General features: G+C 35.8%; 3 protein-coding genes across 8 annotated transcripts in view; 1 reads left to right on the top strand and 2 right to left on the bottom strand.

Moving 5' to 3' along the window:
• Positions 1-5,933: 5,933 nt before the first annotated feature.
• On the bottom strand, positions 5,934-15,752 carry LOC128020775 (metal transporter CNNM3). 5 transcript variants are annotated; one of them, XR_008185391.1, is made up of 10 exons: positions 14,184-15,711; positions 12,874-13,017; positions 12,637-12,795; positions 11,656-11,825; positions 10,561-10,657; positions 9,911-10,041; positions 8,844-8,970; positions 8,371-8,575; positions 8,248-8,266; positions 5,934-7,400 (listed from the first exon to the last, which is right to left on the bottom strand). XR_008185391.1 is itself a non-coding variant. In XM_052607437.1 (10 exons), the coding sequence occupies exons 1-8, from the start codon at positions 15,565-15,567 to the stop codon at positions 8,526-8,528; spliced, it is 2,262 nt and encodes a 753-aa protein (XP_052463397.1). In that variant the 5' UTR covers positions 15,568-15,711; the 3' UTR covers positions 5,934-7,400; positions 8,248-8,266; positions 8,511-8,525. The 5 variants fall into 5 exon arrangements, 3 of the variants coding, with proteins under 3 accessions (XP_052463397.1, XP_052463400.1, XP_052463399.1); XR_008185392.1 differs by having other exon boundaries at positions 8,381-8,575; XM_052607437.1 differs by having other exon boundaries at positions 8,511-8,575.
• The window catches only part of LOC128020776 (tubulin alpha chain, testis-specific-like), a 25,581-nt gene continuing 21,220 nt past the window's right edge, over positions 15,752-20,112 (top strand). The window contains exon 1 of the mRNA XM_052607441.1: positions 15,752-15,929. Coding sequence (XP_052463401.1) covers positions 15,879-15,929 — 51 coding nt within the window. The 5' untranslated portion in view covers positions 15,752-15,878. The remainder of the gene's footprint in view (positions 15,930-20,112) is intronic.
• The window catches only part of LOC128020774 (metal transporter CNNM4), a 20,081-nt gene continuing 15,816 nt past the window's right edge, over positions 15,848-20,112 (bottom strand). For both annotated transcript variants that reach the window (XM_052607436.1, XM_052607435.1), the window contains one exon: positions 15,848-19,695. In XM_052607436.1, the coding sequence (XP_052463396.1) occupies positions 19,342-19,695 (354 nt within the window). In that variant the 3' untranslated portion in view covers positions 15,848-19,341. The remainder of the gene's footprint in view (positions 19,696-20,112) is intronic.

The raw sequence follows: 20,112 nt of genomic DNA, 5'->3' as shown, positions 1-20,112 counted from the left end.
TGAATCTTTATAAATGTAGATAACATGATCAGTGTCACAAATTTGTGACCAAAATGTCACTACTTGCCAGGTTGAGAATACATAACAGGAACAGTCGCAATTTATAATGAAAGGATATTTATCCACATTTTAATTTGTCTTTTTTGAATTGCTGAGGATTTTTAGGTCAGCTTACATCTGTGATCTCAGATTGGGTTCATTTGCTGGCTTCTATGGCTGAAGTATGCTGTGTTTTCCCACCTGGGGTGTTGTAATAATAATGGGTAATTTAATCAGCGGGCTGATTCACACAGACCAAAACTAAAACACAACACAAAAGGCACATTTCAAAGTAGAATAACTAGCTGTAGCATTGTTTTTTTTGGAAAAAGAAGTATGTTAACTTGCTTCCTAAATATGGGCAAACATATTATGCTATTTTTATGTTTTAGAACATTCAAAAATATAACATACAGCACCTTTAAAATTATATTTCATTTTTAGTAATTTAAACACTGCCTTAATAACTGCCTGTTTAAATGAAACTATGACAAATAAATATTATTAAAGCATAAGTGCTGAATTACTTTGCTGATTCAGACTTTAAGAAACCTAAATTAATGAACTTTATTTTTTGATCTTAGATTTGTTTCTTTTTCTTTATTTTTAAATTGTGTTATTATGAAAAGAAATGCCTTAGCAGAGAGGGTTTTGGGGGGTGTGGTCTAGTGATGCAATCCCCATTCACTCGCTTTTAAAATATATTGGGGCAAGAATGTCCAGCAGAATTTCTGTGTTTATGAAACTTCCTCATTTAGCTTCTGCAAAAGGCTGGCATAACATGTTAACCTCAGCAGCACTACAACTTTACATTATGAGAAAACATGACATGAAAGCCAGTTCATAAGAACAGCTGAGGATTTGCCAATTTAACTTCTTAATTTTACTGTATTTCTATGAAGTTTCTGTCGTACAACAGACAATCAGGATTTGTTAACGTTCTAGTAAATAACAGGAAATTGCGTCATAAACCACAATAACAGCAGTGTCTCTGCCCTTGTAAAACTAGTTTGGCCTGGACTTTATCCTGACATCCTGTGACTCGGTTTTTCTAGGTGTGTTACTAAAGGATGTGTAGCATCATTAGATATATGATCTCAAAATGACACATACTAGTTACATCATAGCCTCAGATTCTTGTTTCCTGTTGTCGTGTCCAGTATTACAGAAATCTGAAAGGGTGTGTGAAGGAAGAAAGACGGATAAAATATTATAAGCTAATATTATTGTAAGTTATAATATTTTATATAAATATTACTAGGAGCAACTGTTTAAATCAAATGAGTCTTGATGATATAGTGATATACCCTACCGTTCAAAAGTTTGGGGTCAGGAATATTTAAGAAAAAAAAACAAAAAAAACTTTTTTTTAATTATTACTTTATACTCAGTACCAATGCATTAAATTGATCACACATGTCAGTAAAGACATTTGTATTGTTACAAAAGTTCTCTATTTCAAATAAATGAAATTATTCTACAAAAAAACCATGAAACAGCAAAACTGCTTTCATTGTTGATGATAATATTCAGAAATGTATGTTGAGCAGCAAATCAGCATGCTAGAATGATTTCTGAAGGATCATGACTGCTGAAAATTCAGCTTTGTATCACAGGAATGAAACTACATTTTAAACTGTAATAACATTGCACAATATTAATAGTTTTAGTGTATTTTTAATCACATAAATGATTAAACATTTGAACGGTGTTGTATGCTTGTACATGAGTATGATGTAACCTTGTTTGTACTTCCAAATATGGTCTGCCGTCACTTCCATGTGTGTAAAACAAAATTGGTCATGAGGTACTTTATACTCTTGGGTAAATTAAAGAGTATTTAAAGTTTATAGATTTAAGAACCCACACTATATATCTATTTCTATATCTCTATATCTCTCTATATCTCTATATATCTATCTATCTATCTATATATATATATATACACACCAGAGATGGGGACTCGAGTTTGAGACTCGGACTCGAGTGCGACTTAAGTCGCACAAACAGTGACTTCAGACTCGACTTGAGACTCGTCCTCGAAAGACTTCAGACTCGACTCGGACTCGAGCTCCGGGACTCGTGAACAATGTTAATTTTTAGTAAACGTCAGATGAGCTCGCTGTTAGAGTTGTGACGTTCGCGAACGAACCGATTCTTTTGAACGGCTCATAAACATGAACGATGGGAGCCGAGTCACGGCTGGAGGGGAGCCGTTCTTTCTGTCGCTCTTTTTTCCTATGCGTGTTTCAGAGCGCGTGTTTCACACAGATGCACACAAATGAGCTCCTCCGCGAGACAGAACAGTTATAGGGGGAGGGGCGCACCCAGCGCAGGCCAACCCTTTATAGCGTGATGATATTAGTTATTAGTTGTGCACGCATCCTTCACGTGAGTACTCCAGTGGAAAAAAAACCTGCGTGCCTCTGTCATTGGGTAGGAGCGGAGCCATGACGTTTTGCACAGATATTCATTGCAGCCCACTTTGTTATTGTTCATTGACTTGAAGGGGCTGATGTCCTATTTGCAAAGTTTACAGTAGTAATAGTATGTAGACATTTCCATTTTATTTATTCTAATTTTATCTACTTTAAATATTTTTGGTTCTCTATCAAAATGTTCTTGTGTGATAACAATGTTCTTGTGTTGAAGTGTTTGTAGTAAAAGCTGTTTTGCACAGAAATTCATTGCAGCCGGCTTTGTTTTTGATGTTTATTTGTGAGTAGGTATTGTATGAATAACATAAGTCAGCGTAGCTTTGTTCATTCTTAAGCCAGACAAGAGGTGTGCAGCTATACAGCCAGGACAGACAGAAGGCCATTACTGAATCCATAAATGCAAAATATTAACTATTAAAAGATATTAACTTAAAAGTAAAGCATTCTTGGTGTTTTTGTCATGTTGCAATAGCCTGTTTACACTGATTATATACCAAAATCAAAGTTGATATTGTATGCTAATAAATGGAGTTGTCATAATAACATATTACATGCTTTGAATTCCTTATATATAGCTATGCAGTGTTCTAAGCAGCTTGGATGGGTCGCTGTACGTGATGCAACATTTATTATAACCAGAGACTTAATATAATAAAGAGACTTGAGACTTGACTTGGACTCTAGCTCAGAGACTTGAGACTTGACTTGGACTCTAGCTCAGAGACTTGAGACTTGACTTGGACTCTAGCTCAGAGACTTGTGAGCATCTCTGATACACACACACACACACACACACACACATATATACATATATACATACATACATATATATATATACACACAAAAATAGAACTCAACAGAAAAATGATGTTAACCACAATGAGTAATGGTAATGACACATATATAGTTTCAATGAGGACAAAAAAAAAAAAAAAAAAAAACTTGCAAGCACAGCCACCCACATTCACTCACAAATATTAATAAACCACATTTACTCATTTACTCACACACACACACACACACACTAATAATATAAATTATAAACAGGTGCAAGGACTGTGTGATTCAATTATTAATATTTTTTTCTGGTTGGTGTTATTCTTTTGTTAAAAAATAAATATTTTAACTTAAAGGGATACTCCACCACAAAATGAAAATGCATCGATCCCTTACCCCCACACAGAACAGCATACGCAGTTTGAGTTCAGCTCATATTCTCCAAAATTGTACAACGCTGATATATCGCTGTTATACGGAGAGACACAGAGGAGACGACTTGCTGAATAAAGTCATTATTTCTTGGTGTACAAAAAGTACTCACGTTGCTTCATAACGTTACAGTTGAACCACTGATGGCAGATGGACTACGCTGACGTGACGATGCTTTTCATACTTTTCTAGACCTTGAAAGTGTATTTTATTTGTCTCAAGCCTCCGTTTTCATCCAAAATATCTTAAATTGTGTGCCAAAGATGTACAAAGCTTTTACAGGTTTCGAATGACATGGAGGTAAATGATTAATGGCAAAATGTTCATTTTGGGGTGGTGTATCCCTTTAATGATGTGTTCATGTCTCATAAAGGTGATGCCTGTTTGAAGAATGCCATTTGGTGGCATAGAACCATTTTACCTGAATTGTTTAATACTTTTTCATTGTATTCTTCAGTGCTTGAGGCATATTGAAACAGCTGTACCTAAATATTTTTCATGCTTTTTATGTTGGACTAATTTCAGTTACATTTACCTCTAAGCTATGTAGTTTAAATTTGAATTTATTTATTTAAGATTTTTATCCTATTAAGCTGCATGTGGACACTTTTTGAGTAGAAATGCATATAGCAATTTTATTTTGTTGCAAATAAAACTCCCATAGCACATAGCTACTGTAGTTTTAAGTTACTTTAATATATACATTCAGTTAAATCATTAAACATTTGTATGACTTGACAGTGACTCGCTGGACCTCGACAAAAGCAGTGACTTGACTTGAATTGCTTGATTCTCACAAAAATTGACTTCCTTGAGACTTACTTGTGACTTGCACATGTGTGACTTACTTCCACCTCTGGAAAATACATAAGGAAACTGAAAGTGCTGTGAATATAACCAGTAACCGCATGAGATCTTTTGGATAATTAAGTCACTTACAAATACCTGGACTTCATGGTATTAGATTAGTTGTCCGTATTTGCTAAAGGCAGCTGTATGAAGACTGTAGGGACTGGGAGTCCCCTACAGTTAAGTGAGTGAAGAGTCTCTGGTGGGATTCAAATGTGCCATTGTCATAATTACAGTGGACACACATGTGCGTTTTTTGCTGTGTAAAGCAATCCGTTCCTTTCACAGAATTTTGTACCCGCTCACCAAACCTCAAGGCTAACAGTCACATTGGAAAGGACACCAAACAGTCCCAGGAGTATTTAACACTCGGGATCTTCCCCAGGCCTAAATGTTATTTCCTCTCTTCCCCTTCAAAAGGATCATATGAAAGGCTTGCCCAAAGGGGAAGTGGTGAATAAGCATACAGTACTGGTTCTTACGTCTTCTAACCAGTTAGACAAAAGGAATTGCATCACTACCAAATTAGCATTAGAGGAAGAGCATGGGCCCGTGTCTAACCCCGCCCCCCATCATTAAGTTTGGATGGTACGACACTAGAACTTGCCTGAACTCAGCTCATTCTTGACTCAGACGTTCATTATCAGCTTTAAGCGGGAACACCAGGTCTCACAATCACTTCATCTCATCCTCCAAAGTGACAGTCAAAATAGAAAAGATACAGAGGAAAGTACAAACAGTACACTGACGCGCTAGCGGTTGTTTCGAAGTCAAACAAACACCAATTAACATCACAAAATAAAAAAGAAATAAATGGGAGTCACGTCTCTGCTTTATACCAAATGTAGACCCGACGTGCAACAGACATAATAGAGAGACGTATGCCACACTAGGACTTGCACCCAAGGAAATACCACACACCCAGGTGCTACTCAAGGATACACAGCTTCGCTACTACTGAAAATGTCTCATCAACAGGTTACCAATTAAATACCCAGTAGAAAAATCATAAAAAAAGCTTACACACACACACACGGGGGAAAGCGACCGGACATTAAAACCCCTGGACCTTTATGTCTGACAAAACAAGAACACAGAGCAGAAAGACCATCATGCCTCACTTAGACTTGCTTCTTATAAAGAAAACGATTTTCAGCGGATGGGTTATTATGACAGCAACAGAAATGAGCACTCTTGTAAATAACTGCTTAAAAAAAGGTTACATGACTATTTTGCATCAGAATAATGCAACAGATGAAGGCTTGAATTTCTTGAACATAAAGTCCTTCCTGAAAGTTACTCAAATAATATTGTTGCTTTACACATCAAAACCTTTTTTAAGAAATGCATATTTCTATTCATAAAGATTGCACTAAATTAATCAAAAGTGACAGTAAAGACATTTATGATTTTTATTTCAAATAAATGCTGTTCTTTTGCACTTTTATTCATCAGTAAATAATGGAAAACTGTATCATGGTTTACACAAAAATATGAAGCAGCACAACCGTATTCAACATTGATAATAAGAAAGATTTTTCTTGAGCAGCAAATCAGCATATCAGAATGATTTCTGAAGATCATGTGACACTGAAGACTGGAGGAATGATGTTGAAAATTCAGCACTGAATTACAGGAATAAATTACAATTTAAAATATATTCAAACAGAAAACTAATAAGATTTTCACCATATTTCACTTGGTGAGCATAAGAAAAATGGTTGAAAAAAAAACAACAAACAAACAATTATTCCAAACATTTGAATAAGTCTAAGCTGGAAGTGGAATGTTGTAAAAATGTAAAATAAGCTACTAAGAATGTTTAGCCAAGCATCTTATAATAGGACAAGCGGATGGAACGGATAACGGATTCATTACAACGGAACATCAGAAAAGCTTCTAGACTCATTAACAAGCATCTAAACAAGGTTTCTATATTTCAATTTAGATACCACCTCTAAAACATGGGATTTTTATTACTGCTAAGATCAATTCCATTTTAAACCAATGGAATGCTCAGGTTATTCCAGTATGGGAAAGCTTTAAAAAAATTTGTTCGATGGTTCCTTTTAGAACTGTTCACTGAAAGGTTCTTTAACGAACACAATGATTCCTTTTGGAACCTTTATTTTTAAGAGTGTGTGAAGAACATTTTGAATAATCTAAACCCTAAACTTTTTGTGGAATGGAAAGATTCTATGGATGTTAACAATAAAGAACTTTATTTTCTTTACTGGCACCTGTGGAACCACTATACAAAACCTTTGTTTTTAAGCGTGTACTTCCCCCAAAAGCTCTAAAATTGTATTTGTGTTCAGATTTGTTTCTTGGGTTTGACAGTTCAAATACATATGGAGAATGACATTTGAGTGCTTTAATGAAGCTGCAGTCATTATTAAACAGAAAAGACAAGATTATGTGTATGGAATGACATGAGGATGACTATTTTGGCACATAAGGGCTTGACAATTCAGGGCTGTATATACGGTTTATATGATACGACAGGGATAGCAAAATCTTGGCACACCATTTAATTTATAAGCACATATGTACACGCACACATCTTGTAGAAATAAGTGATCTCCAACAGAGGAAGTGACATCAGAGGGAATGGCTAAATAAGGAGAAGAGTGAGAACGGATCCGGTTTGACCAGAATGAACAAGTCTTTTGTTTTCAGCAGTCCTGCATCTGGCTCAATCGCTGCACTCCAGGAGTAAAAGGTTCACTTAAGATGACAAAAACAAATTAGCTGTCACAATAAGATCCTTGTGAGTTCTGCAGGAAGGTTAGGTGGAAGGTCAAAACGCTCCTCTCTGGCTGTGAAGCTCCTCGTCTGGACTAGATTCCTGGCTCTTGCTCGCACCTGCAGAGCACGGGGAACCAGAATGAAACCCTCCGTCAAAAACACTGATTTCCTGCTGACATATTCTGACATCATTCTGTGGACAGTGTCCAAAATGACCAGAAATACTTCAGTTGACAATTTAAAACTCAAATGGTAGATGGATTAAGACACACCTTCCATTTAAAGGCAAATGAATCACTAAAACTTCCTCAGAGAATTAGTAGTAGTAGTAGCTTATTAGTTGACGTGTGGTAAAAAGTCACGTAAAGTTCACACATACAATGTATTTTTACATTATTTTACTTGACAATTAAGTCAATTGTAATTAGTCCATTATTTTTTCCTTTTGAATATACGTACATTTTTGTTTTTACATTTTCAATCTTATTCTCTTTCATGTAATGAAGTCAAATTACTACTTTAAGGTAAAAACAAAAGTACAGTTAAGTATTTTTTTTAGATGGCACAAACAATACTTATATTATGTATACATATTTTACAATTTAAATACGTATATAATTGGTCTTTACAGTAATGGGTATGAGAATATAAGGCACATAATATTATTTCTCATTTATATCTTTTGATTTCGGGTGAAATATGACCTCCTTTTGTGAGATTCACCCATTTACTATTTGAATGAAATTAAATAAAAAAACAAATAAATACTGATGATATTGTGGAAATATATATATTGGAATATCAGACTATTATATTATTGTATAATATATATATATATATATATATATTTTATATATATATTTTATATATATTTTTATATAAATTTATATATATAAATTTATTTATCACACAAACAAATAAATGAATTCAAAATTAAATTAAATATAACATTTGTCAGACCCACCTGGACATTTATCTCCTGTCTGAGAGTTTAATGTGGAGGTGCCAACAGACAGCATTAATATAGAAGAGGGTTACTTTGCAAAACAGTGGCATTAAAAAGAAATTAGGAGTGAAAAACACTGACTTAAGCTCACTTCTGTGCTGCATTCAAATGAAAGCGGTGACATGCACTGACGTGTCATACCAACCACCTGGTGATGCTCCGATGTGTTGATGGGAGACATGTTTCAAACGTAACACACCATGCTAATCACTTGCATTTACCTCATGCAAAGCACACTAACAGTAGTTGTCAATTGCTTCAAAGAATGAAAAGTGGAGCTGAAAGTCTAAAGGAGATAAAAAGAGGGAGAAAATGAAGGGAAGGAGAGAAAAAGACACAGAAAGAGATCACAGTCTTAGTTCAGCAGAAGAGAGCGATGCAGATTCATAGATATTTCCGGTCGACCTGTTCTTGCATGTTTAGACTCCACAACATTCCGACGCAAGCCAGTTACACAGAAACACGGGGAGAACACGGCGCTAAATCAGAAGCACAAGGAGTTCTGTTCTGTACTCAGAGTCATGCATGTGTGCCGGTGTGATCATGCCACGTACCTTGAGTGGTGTTTTTCTCGTTCAGGAGTTTGGTTTGACTGTTGGGCAGGATCTTGATTTCAGGCGGGTCGGGGCTCTGTGCTACCCGCGACGCCATCACAGCGTTGAGGTACTGCAGACGGGTCACCTGTGGGACACGGGCCCATTTTAACAGCTGAAGACACTAAACTGACCTTTTCAGATAGGTACATTATTGATGAAGAAGTCTAGCATTTTTCTAAGGAAATCTTCAATAAGTTCCAGAATAAAGATGTACACAACAAACAAATTGACACACAAAAAAAGACAAATGTTCAACACTATGCATCTTTCATGAGGGAAGCTAACTACAATTGCATAAATCAAATATAAAAATAACAGTACAATACAAAATGGTTGAATCTGATTATAGGTCTCGAAAAACTATTTTTATCTATTAAAAAAATAAATACTCTTTGCTTAAAAATCAATTTATATATGTTTTTTTCAGTAGTTTAAATATAATTTAAAATGTTAAGATATTAATAATAATAATATTATAGTAATAAAATATATTTAAAACATTAATATATGTTTTAAGTATATTTTACAATTTTAATAAATATTTTATAATTTAAAATAGTTTAAAATGTTGAAATAATAATAGTAATAATAAACATTTAAAGATATTAAAAATACATTTACATTTAAAAAAAAATTTAAATGCTACAATAATAAAAAATACAAATTTAAATCTATTTGGATTAATGTTGAATAATAATAATACTCCTAAAATATTTAAATATATAGAATGCTAAAACAAAGAAAAATATTTAATGTATACTAAAACGAATAATAATATTTAATGTATCTTTTTAAATGTTTAACTAAGTGAAATTTTATTTAAGTTTTATTTAAAAACAACAACAACTTGCATTGCAACATGCATTGAGGAATCATGGACAATAATAGCAGAAAGAAAGTCAGTTTTGATTCATAAGCAACGATCCATGATCAAATATAAATAAATACTTATTGGAACAGTCAAGTCAAAAAGAATAACCTCAAGCAAAGTGCGCCGAGAGCTGATCGTGTTGTTCTGCGCTCACCTTGATGAACTGCAGGTCTGTGAGGGCTCGGACGGTGTAGTCGGGACAGTAGCTGGACGGGCTGGTGGCGTCTCCCAAATCAAAGGGGTCTCTGGGGGACTGATGCTGCGTGGACACCGGAGACTGATGGACTGATCACACAAACAATCATCACACACAGGCCATACACCAGAACATATTAAACAGCAATAACACTCTGATCCCAATCAGACGTTACGCAATAAAACAACAAGTGATAAATCTTATCTCTTCCTCAGATGTTTATCCGAGTTTCCTGCTACTGCATAAAATTATTCCATGCACATGTTTGGATTGGGTGTTCTCACTGGATGCAAACTTATCACTTCATGCAGCATTTGACTTTCAGTCAGGTCAGAAAACTCAAGAGGTCATGGTGAGTGGTCAGCTGAACATCAACATCTAAACAATAGTCCCATATAGTCCTTCTGCTTTCAAAACACAGCAGGCTTGCAGAATCACACCAGCTGGGTTTTGTTTTGTTGCTCGACAGTTTACAACCAAAACTGACAGGAATGTCTTTGACTAGCGTGCATTTTTATGCCAACATTCATGAGTCAACCTTGGATTAGAATGGTGAATTTGGATTGGATCTGGGATTGCCATAAATTCACTTATTCACCGGGACACACCTGAGGAGGGAGCTGTGAGCGCTGAAACGCCGTAGTAGGTGAACGCGCCATTCTCAAACTTCAAACCCTCTTTCCCGATCTCCACCTCCACACGGCCCTGCACACAAATATATGATCCAAACATCACAGACAATTCTAAGAAATTCACACATTTTATTTTAGAATTCAAAATATATATATATTCCAATTAATGTGAAAAACATATACATATGTATATATATATATCTTCAATTTTTATAATAATAACAACATTTATTATTAAATTATCAATGTTGACTCATCAAATATTGATATGTTTAAAAATATTTTAAATGGTCATATTTTAATAAATACTACCAATAATACTAATACTACAGTACTAGTACTACTGACATCACATTTCAAAAACACAACTAACAAATATTTATAATATATTTTTTATATATTAATGTTTTAAAAATAATTGTATTACAATTATAATAATAATAGTTAATATTAAATTTGCTATATTAAAATAATATGATTATAACAATATAGATTAAATATTGAAATCAGTTTAAGTGTTAATAAAATATTATTATATTATGATTGTTTTAATAATAATAAAATACTACTACTACTAGCAATGCTACTAGTAGTACTGCTAATATCAAAATTACCAAAATACTAACAAATAATTAGCAATGTTTAAATATTTATGTTTTACAAATAATTTATTACAATTATAATAATATTACATTTGCAATATTAATGAAATCGGTTTAAAAATGTTAATAAAATATTTATTATGATTGTTTTAATAAAAAAACTACTTCTACTAGTACTGCTAATATCACATTTAATTGTGAAAAAAGTTATTTTTAAATTAAATCAACTACTAATGTCATATTTATCAAAACACTTTAAACGTTCTGATAGATCAATAATTATAAACAATTCATTTATTGGTTATTATTATTATTGATCTCTCATTATTAAATGATCAAATATTATTTTTTACTACAACATCGAGTAATAATATCATATTTAGATATTGTATATTTATCAGCACTTTTATTCACACCACTGCTGATAAAGCGTGTGACATGCACACATCAGTGGGACACCGCAGCGCACCTGCAGCAGCAGAATGAAGTAATCCACCGGATGGTTTCGGGTGTACAGGTAGTGATCAGGACTGAGCCGGACCGCGGGGTCAAACTTCACTTCTTGGTTGACGCTGGGGTGCCGCAGCAGATGAAACAGGACTCTCTCTGACACACGCTGTGGGCTGAAGTGTTCCACCTCTGAAACAGAGGAGTATGAAATCACATTAACCAGCACATAACATTGTCCTTCCATTGATCCCAGAGACGGGAATGTCCTCTAAAGATTGAGGCTTGCTGAGACAAACTTCTTTATTCTTGTCAGCCAAACAGACATGCACTACTTTCTTCATGTTTTTATAAGAATGTCTATATTTTAAAATGTCATTTATTCCTGTGATGCAAAGCTAAATTTGACTTCTTCAGTCTTCAGCGTCACGTGATCCTTCAGAAATCATTCTAATATACTGATTTGCCGCTTAAGAAACATTTGTTATTATTATCATCTTCAGTGCTCAGAGGAGTTGTGCTGCTTCATATTTTTTTTTCAGGAATCTTTTGGAGCATTATAAATGTCTTTACTTTCACTTGTTTTGATCAATCAAATGTGTTCTTGCCAAATATGTTTGAATAAAAGTGTACACTGTATATAAACAAAAACTAACTGTATAGGAATATGACAAGTTGCTTGAATGGTCTTAATTCACTATAATGAGATATTGTTTTGTGGTTATTAATATTATTGTTATCATTAATAAATGCATTTTTTACCGTTGTTTTTTTATGATATAGCTACAGAGCCCTGTACACGACATGCAGACAAAAACTGATTTATCACGGCAACAAATTAATATTTTGTTTCCTCGTTATAGTAAAGGATGACCACGTTGAACTGATTTATTTATAACGAATTACTGACTAAACAAAACATGCCGGATTTTCCCAAGACCGTACAAATCACTGTAACACACAGACTCTTGAAGCCTCTCGGTTGATATGAAAGCAGACAGACCTCGGGACAGGAATCGGTGGGTGGCCAGCAATAGTTGGGGAGAGGTGCGGATCTTTGGTTCACCCTCTGGAGGTTTGAAGATGGAGAACTCGTCGTGAACGCCGCGTGTCTCCAGAGGGATCTCCACCGGGGCCATCGGACGCTTCACCTTCACGTCCACTGTGGAAAAACACAAACGCATTGTAAACGAGTTTAAATGCTGGGTTCAGCTCAAAAACACATCAAGCGGCTGCTCACTGTAGCCATCAGACTCGTCCAGGATCTCAGATTTGATGATCTCCTCGATGACGTCCTCCAGCGTGACCAGACCCAGGACCTCGTAGAAGGGGTCTCCTTCGCCCTCATTATTCACCTTCTGAACGATGGCCAGGTGGGAGTTCCCTACGAGGACACAGAGAGAAAACACATGCTTTAGGAGAAGTTTCAATAACTGCATTCTATAAATCATCATGATTAAAACAAAAAATAGATTTCTTATTATACAATAAATATTCATCTTCAAAAAATATGACAAAACAAAAATTCAGCGATTAACCAATCTTGAAAAAGTAGGAGTTATTAAAATATAAAAGGAAAAATAAAAAAGGTTTAGTGAAAATAAAAACCATATATTTATATATTATGCATTCAAAATCAGTGATTATAAGTAAAATACTGGCTAACATTGAAAAAAAAAAACACATTTGTTTAGGATTATCATGTTATCAAAATGCAAATAACACTCAAAATAATGATACCGTATTTTTCAGACTATAAGTCGCACCTAAGTATAAGTCGCATCAGTCCAAAAATGACGAGGGAAAAAAAACATGTATAAGTCGCACTGGACTATAAGTCCCATTTATTTAGAACCAAGAAAAAACATTACCGTCTCCAGCCGCGAGAGGGCGCTCTATGTCTTCAGTGTAGACTACAGGAGCAGTGAGCAGTATAGAGCGCCCTCTCGCGGCTGGAGACGGTAATGTTTTCTCTTGGTTCATCTCAAATTAATTAAGATAAGTCACACCTGACTACAAGTCGCAGGACCTGCCTAACTATGAAAAAAGTGTGACTTATAGTCCGGTAAATACCGTAATTAGAATTATAATACTTATTGCTAAATATTTAATCATTTTAAAAGTTAACATTAATATATGCTAATATTTGATAAATAATATATATATATATATATATATATATATATATATATATATATATATATATATATATAATTTATTTTTTTTACATACATTCAGTATAAGCCTAATCAGGCCAACAGCAGTAGCTGCTAATAATACAATGATAAATATTTAAATACTGAAACATAAGAATATGAAAATCATGACATCATATACAGATACAAGTAGTTTGAAGGCATGTTCTTAAAATGATCTAGTTATGAAAACACTTCAAACACAGATCAATACTAATAATGATAATATAAAACAAATATTACAGGCAATCAGTATTGGCTTAGTCAGGTCAATAGCAATAAATGCACATTGGTAAAATATCAGTCAGAGACCGATACTTATAGTTTGAAGGCATGTGCTTTAGATTCGACATGCCTTTTTTGAATTCTTCCAGCATTGCATCCAGTTTGGTGTCATTAAAAACATAATGCAGAGGATGGTTGTAGAACTTGGTGATGGTGGTCATGGGAGTGTGGTCCTCCGGGTCAACCAGCGCCAGGTCTTTGACGTACAGGATTTCGATGATATTGGACTTCTCCTCTTCATACACCGGGACGCGAGTGTAACCGCTCTGCATGATCTCAGACATGGTGTTGAAGTCCAGGACGGCCGTCGAGGGCAGCATGAAGCAGTCTTTCAGAGGCGTCAGGATGTCCTCCACGGTTTTGGTCCTGAGAGCGCCTTTACTGAACTCCACCTTGACGAACTCATTATACGGATCGTTCACACTAGTCCGAATCATTTCCATGGTTTTCTCACGGATGCCGACGGTGCTCACATCCCGATGCAGAATCAAGTCCAGCAGGAGGCCGAGAGGACAAGAAAGCGGACACGTCAGGATGAGACAGATCTGGGCCAGCCATGTCAAACCCGGTGCCATCTGGAACCCATAACCTGAACATACAATATGAGGAACCAGCTCAGCCAGAAGGAATATGAGGAAGCCACTAGTGAACACAGCAGGCACGATGGACCCATAGAGGCGGTACAACAGGACGCCGAGCACAGAGTGACCCAGAGCACAAATAAACAAGAGCGAACAAACCAGAACATTTCCTCTCCTTCGAATAGGCTTGAGGCGCTTGGCTGCCCGCTTTTCATCCTCCGAACCACAGCTGTGCAAAACATACAGCTCCAGTGGGTCCAGCCACAGCAAACTCAGATTCACACATCTGACCACACAGCAAACCAAAACCAGAAGCACAACCACCAAAATCAGACCCCATAATGGAATGTAATCTGATGGCACAGCCGGGTTCTTAATAATCAACTTGTCCGACCCAAAAGACCCCCATGTCTGGCCCTTTAAGACGCAAACATGATGGAACTCGGGCTCTGCATCTTTATTCCCCGGATCGGATGCTGCAGCTTCGGTCTGGACTTCTATAATCCCGCTGTTCTCGTCATCCAACTTGAACGCTCCGCGTACCTGAAACGCAGAGGAGTTGCGGCGTTCCTCCAGCTCGCACGGGTCAACTGAACCGCCTCCAACCGCGGCGAACGCGACCCACGGCCAGGTCTCATTGGACAGGTAGGACCCAAACAATCTGAGCTTGAAGATGGTCCCGTGCGGAGCTACGAGGACCCGTTCGCGCATGTACACCCGCTCGTTTAAGTCCTCCAGGCGCAGTCCGTAAACCTGCGTTTCTTGAAGGCTGCAGGCTCCGAACCCGCACAGGAACGATATGATCAACGGGAGACGCAGCTCTGCCAAGCTGACCACCATATTGGAACAGGGCAGCCTGGCTTTATGAATCATGTGACTCCGATGTTGTTGCCGCTACACTACCCTCCTACTTTTTCAGCTGTTTTCATATAAAACGGTGAGGGAAACTGACTCGGCCCGGTCGCCATGTTGGCTCCGTGTTTCTTGAGAAACAGGCACTTGCCCCTGAATTCTGGAGCCACAATGAACGCGGTTTCTTTTTCTTTTCTTTTTTGCACTACCGCTACGTCGTGTTCACAATGGACCAATGTCAGAAGAGCAAGTACTCACTTGACCAATAGGAGAACGGTCTGTTTTGGTAAACCACGCCCACAGCGGCACTGAAGAACTTCAGAGTGTGAGAGATGAGATCCGCATCTTCACAACGCTATTTTGAAAACAAACGGCATTATCTGGTTAGAACAGTTTTTTTTATATTCACATTTAATATTTATTCGAATTTAGCAGTTAGTTTACAAAGAGAGAGGTAGCAAGTTAAAAACTTACCGTAATGTTTTGCACATTGCAAAAGTTTTACCTTATGGTTTGCCATTGGAATTAAAGCAACATCATTATCGAGACCGAGCAAAAGAGGAGTCTTGATTCTTAATATAGTTATTTAGATTTAGCATTTATATCATCAGAACTCAACAGAAATACAAAATATTAGGCTATATACAGATTGATTTAAATACGATCGTGTTAATGGGAATTAAAGAAGGCCTACACATCTGCGTTTTCCATTTCCCTTTGAAGAGAGCAACATAAAAGAAAGACAAACATCATAATTATGGTTTGTTGTGATGATTTTAAAAGTAAAAAAAGACACAAATAAACTAACCACAATCTAAAATAAATGAAGAAATTATTTTTCTGTATTTCACATAGCTTTTTAAAGGATATCTGTGTTTTCACTCTTTATGTAAGTCAATAGTGAACCCACAACAAAGTTTGCTTAGTATGCAATACAATACCCTGAACAGTTTGAAAGGTCAATATAGGTCATGACCCTGAAAAGTAAATAAATGCAGAGTGGAAAATGCATACGCTTCCTGAAAACACACTTTTGGAATCTACTGTGGTCTAATTATCAAATGGGAACAAGCACAACATCTATGAGAAACTACCATGAACATTAAAAGCAGATTACAGAGCTGAATTTAAATCCCAGCATCACACTCAAAAGAATTTCATTAGTTTCCACAAGCACAGAGTCACTGTGCAAAAAGAGAGAAATAATGAGCATATGGACAAATCAGAGTGCAAAAGGCTTTGGTTAATGTTGTCATTTATAAATTTAATTCCATGTAGTGTTGCAGCTTTGGTCATGATAAAACATATTACGCCTCAGTACAGAGTTTGAGCGCAATGCCCACGTTTTGGTTTCAGTTTAAGTAAATACTACTCAAATTTCACATACAACAAATATAATTTGAGGTAAAATGCAAACTTATTTCTTTCACTGTGCAATTGTACATTAAACATCTTAAAAAGAAACAGACCTATTTATTGCTTCAGATTTAAATCTCTCGTAAAGGCAACAAAACATTTATAAATAACTTATAAATCATCGTACACTAGCTGGACAAAGTCAATTTTATACGCTTCAATGAGAAAAAATAAATAATCCATCCAGTGCCATTCTTCTCCATGATTATTTCTAATACTCTAATTACAATTTATGAAATAAAAGAACACTTTAACACTGGAAGCTTTATGCATGCACTGCATAGCGTAGTTACATTATGAATACATCAGAATAAGGTTTAAAAATGGTTTCTAATGTCAACTCAGCATTAGAGGAACACAACTGAAGAATCACTGAGTGACCTCCGAAACATGATCTCTGGACAGAACCGCTTAAAACTAGCGCAAGGAAAGAGGCTTTAGTTTGAAATAGTTCACTAAATAAAAATACAAATTTGTTGAAAGTTCTTCATTGGAAAATAAATTGAGAAACTGCTCACCAATGGTTCCTCTGCAGTGAATGGGTGCCGTCAGAATGAGAGTCCAAACAGGTGCTAAAAACATCACAATAATCCACCCCACTCCAGTCCATCAATTAATGTCTTGTGAAGCAAAAAGCTGTTTGTAAGAAACAAACCCACTCACATATTAGTTTCAAGAGTGCTTGATCTGTGCAGATTTCTCTCCGGATTCAGAAGAGACAATTTTTTTCACTGAAGAAAGCAATATAATGGAGAAAGGACTCATAATTTAGCTGAAAGGAACGATGGAAAATGTCTTGGTGGATTATTGTGATGTTTTTCTCAGTTGTTTGGACTCTCATTCTGACGGCACCCATTCACTGCAGAAGATCCACTGGTGAGCAAGTGATGCAATGTTACATTCATCCAAATCTGTTCTGATGAAGAAACTCATCAACATCTTGGATTGGCTAAGGATCAGTAAATGTTAAGTTTTTTTGGGTGACCTATTCCTTTAACGAACCTGACTTTATAATTCAGGAAGAAAAGCTAAAGATTCAGTAGCATACAAAAATACATGAGAATCAATTATTGTTTCTGAGGATGGGAATGTCGGTGGAAAACAGCATGTGTTGTTTGATGGACAGTCCTTCGAGATCAAGAACTGGTTAAATCTTACAAAATCTAAGGTCATATTTCACCCCAAAATAAAAATTAACATAATTAGGACCATTAAGATTTTTGTGTTATCAGTTTCATTAGTATAACGTGAAAAAAGTATATTGTTAAGCATTTATACATTATGGTGCATTTGAATGCATTTCAAGTATAAAAAAAAAAAAAGAAAAAAAATGTAAATGAACAAATAATTGTATTCCAGTAATATAAAAAAAATTGTGACGGAAATGTGATTAATTCTCATGAAAATAATGCATAATACAATGCAAAAAAATCTTAATGGTGTAAACAGGCTTTATTTTATCAAATATAATATTTTGTTGTGAAATATAACAAAGGTTTGTCCCGGAGGATGTCATAATTGTGTCAAAAAAAAAAAAAAAAAAAAAAACACGTTTCAAATATACATACTAATTTAGACAAAAATAAAATAAATATATTCATATTTAAATAAATTATTAGATCATGTTTTTAATCACGTATCACAGATCTGAATTTGCAGTTTGCAGTCTGTTTAGAGCACTAACTGACCATGTCTGGTTCTCCAAACCACATCTGCGTCAGCAAATTTCACGTCTCCAAACTAAATTTACAAAGTTTCCCTTCACGCTTGTCACGTAGAGCTACGATTGCGTCACATACAGCTACATCAAATAGCTACAAAAAAAAATTCACCTAAGCTTGATGCTTTCGACTTTGAAAGAAAGCGGTCAAAATCATAGCAAGAAAACTAGACCAGATCAGTCTTCGTTTGTGCTAAAAGGATAGTTCAGTCCAATGATAGCTTATGAGACTCAAAGTGCTCTTATGGTCAAAGTCTCAGAAAACTACAGCACATGAATGTATGCTGCTGGGTCAGAGACATTATAAAAAGTGCATATTGTTCAATAGTTCGATTAGATAATGATGTAATTTTATAATGCCTTTAAACGGTATCTGTTGCATACCGAACACACTTATATGCTGAAAGCTTTGATAGAGTCTCTACATGATTAACATGCAATAGCAGGCATAACAGTCTGCTTAACTGAACACCTCAATGTCGGGCTGAACCCGCAGCCCCTAAAATCACAGTGGGAATGTTGAAGACGATGCACTTTTTGGGAGTTTTTGGACACACTTTATCATCTCGAATCGAGAGAAAGTACGCTACATCGTCCGGTGTGTTTGTGTGATCGCCTTCGGTCAGCTCTGGAGCTCTCTGAGCCCCAGATTAGTGTCGTCAAATGGTGCTCTCTGTGTGCGTGTGGGTGAAGGTGTGCATGTGATGCGCGAGAGGGTTGGGGAGGGGCATCGGGCTAGTGTTGGTGTTCAGGTGCGACTGGTTCTGAGGGAGGATGTGGCTCGGACGCTGTTTGGACAGACTGTTCTTGTCGTTGAGCAGCGAGGTGGTCTCATCCGGCCCGTTCTCTCTGAGTGCTGGCGGCGCTGTGGTGTGGTTCACGGTGGAGGACATGGGGGGGGTCAGAGGCGGAAGAGGGGAGGGGTTCAGGCGGATATGGCTGCTCTCAGGAGACTGGGGCATGCTGTCCAGTTTTGAAGCCAGGAGGCCGGTTTGGTACTGCGAACGAGTGACCTGAAAAATACAAATAGAAACTTATTTACACTGATGCTCAATTTTTTCTTTTTGGAAAGAAATGAATACTTTTTCTCAGTAAGAACTTAAATTGATCAAACGTGAGGGTAAATAAAATTATTTTACAAAAGATACAATAATATAAATGCTGTCGTTCGAACTTTCTATTCATCAAAAAAAGTATCACAGTTTCCACAAAAATATTAAGCAGCACAGCTGTTTTCAAAATGATTAATAATACAAAATTCACAAATATTTTGATCCCACTAACTCAGCACACATTCCTTAGTTACATACTTTCTGAAAAAAGAGTTAAAAATAAAAAAAATGTAATTAACTATTAATATAATTTAAATATAAAAAAACAACATTAACAAAAATGACCACAATTAATATTTTATATATATATATATATAT

The sequence above is a fragment of the Carassius gibelio genome, chromosome A10 (genome assembly GCF_023724105.1).
Source record: "Carassius gibelio isolate Cgi1373 ecotype wild population from Czech Republic chromosome A10, carGib1.2-hapl.c, whole genome shotgun sequence".
Taxonomy (NCBI): domain Eukaryota; kingdom Metazoa; phylum Chordata; class Actinopteri; order Cypriniformes; family Cyprinidae; genus Carassius; species Carassius gibelio.
Note: the sequence above shows the minus strand (reverse complement) of the source record. Positions and strands in the feature narration are given on the sequence as shown.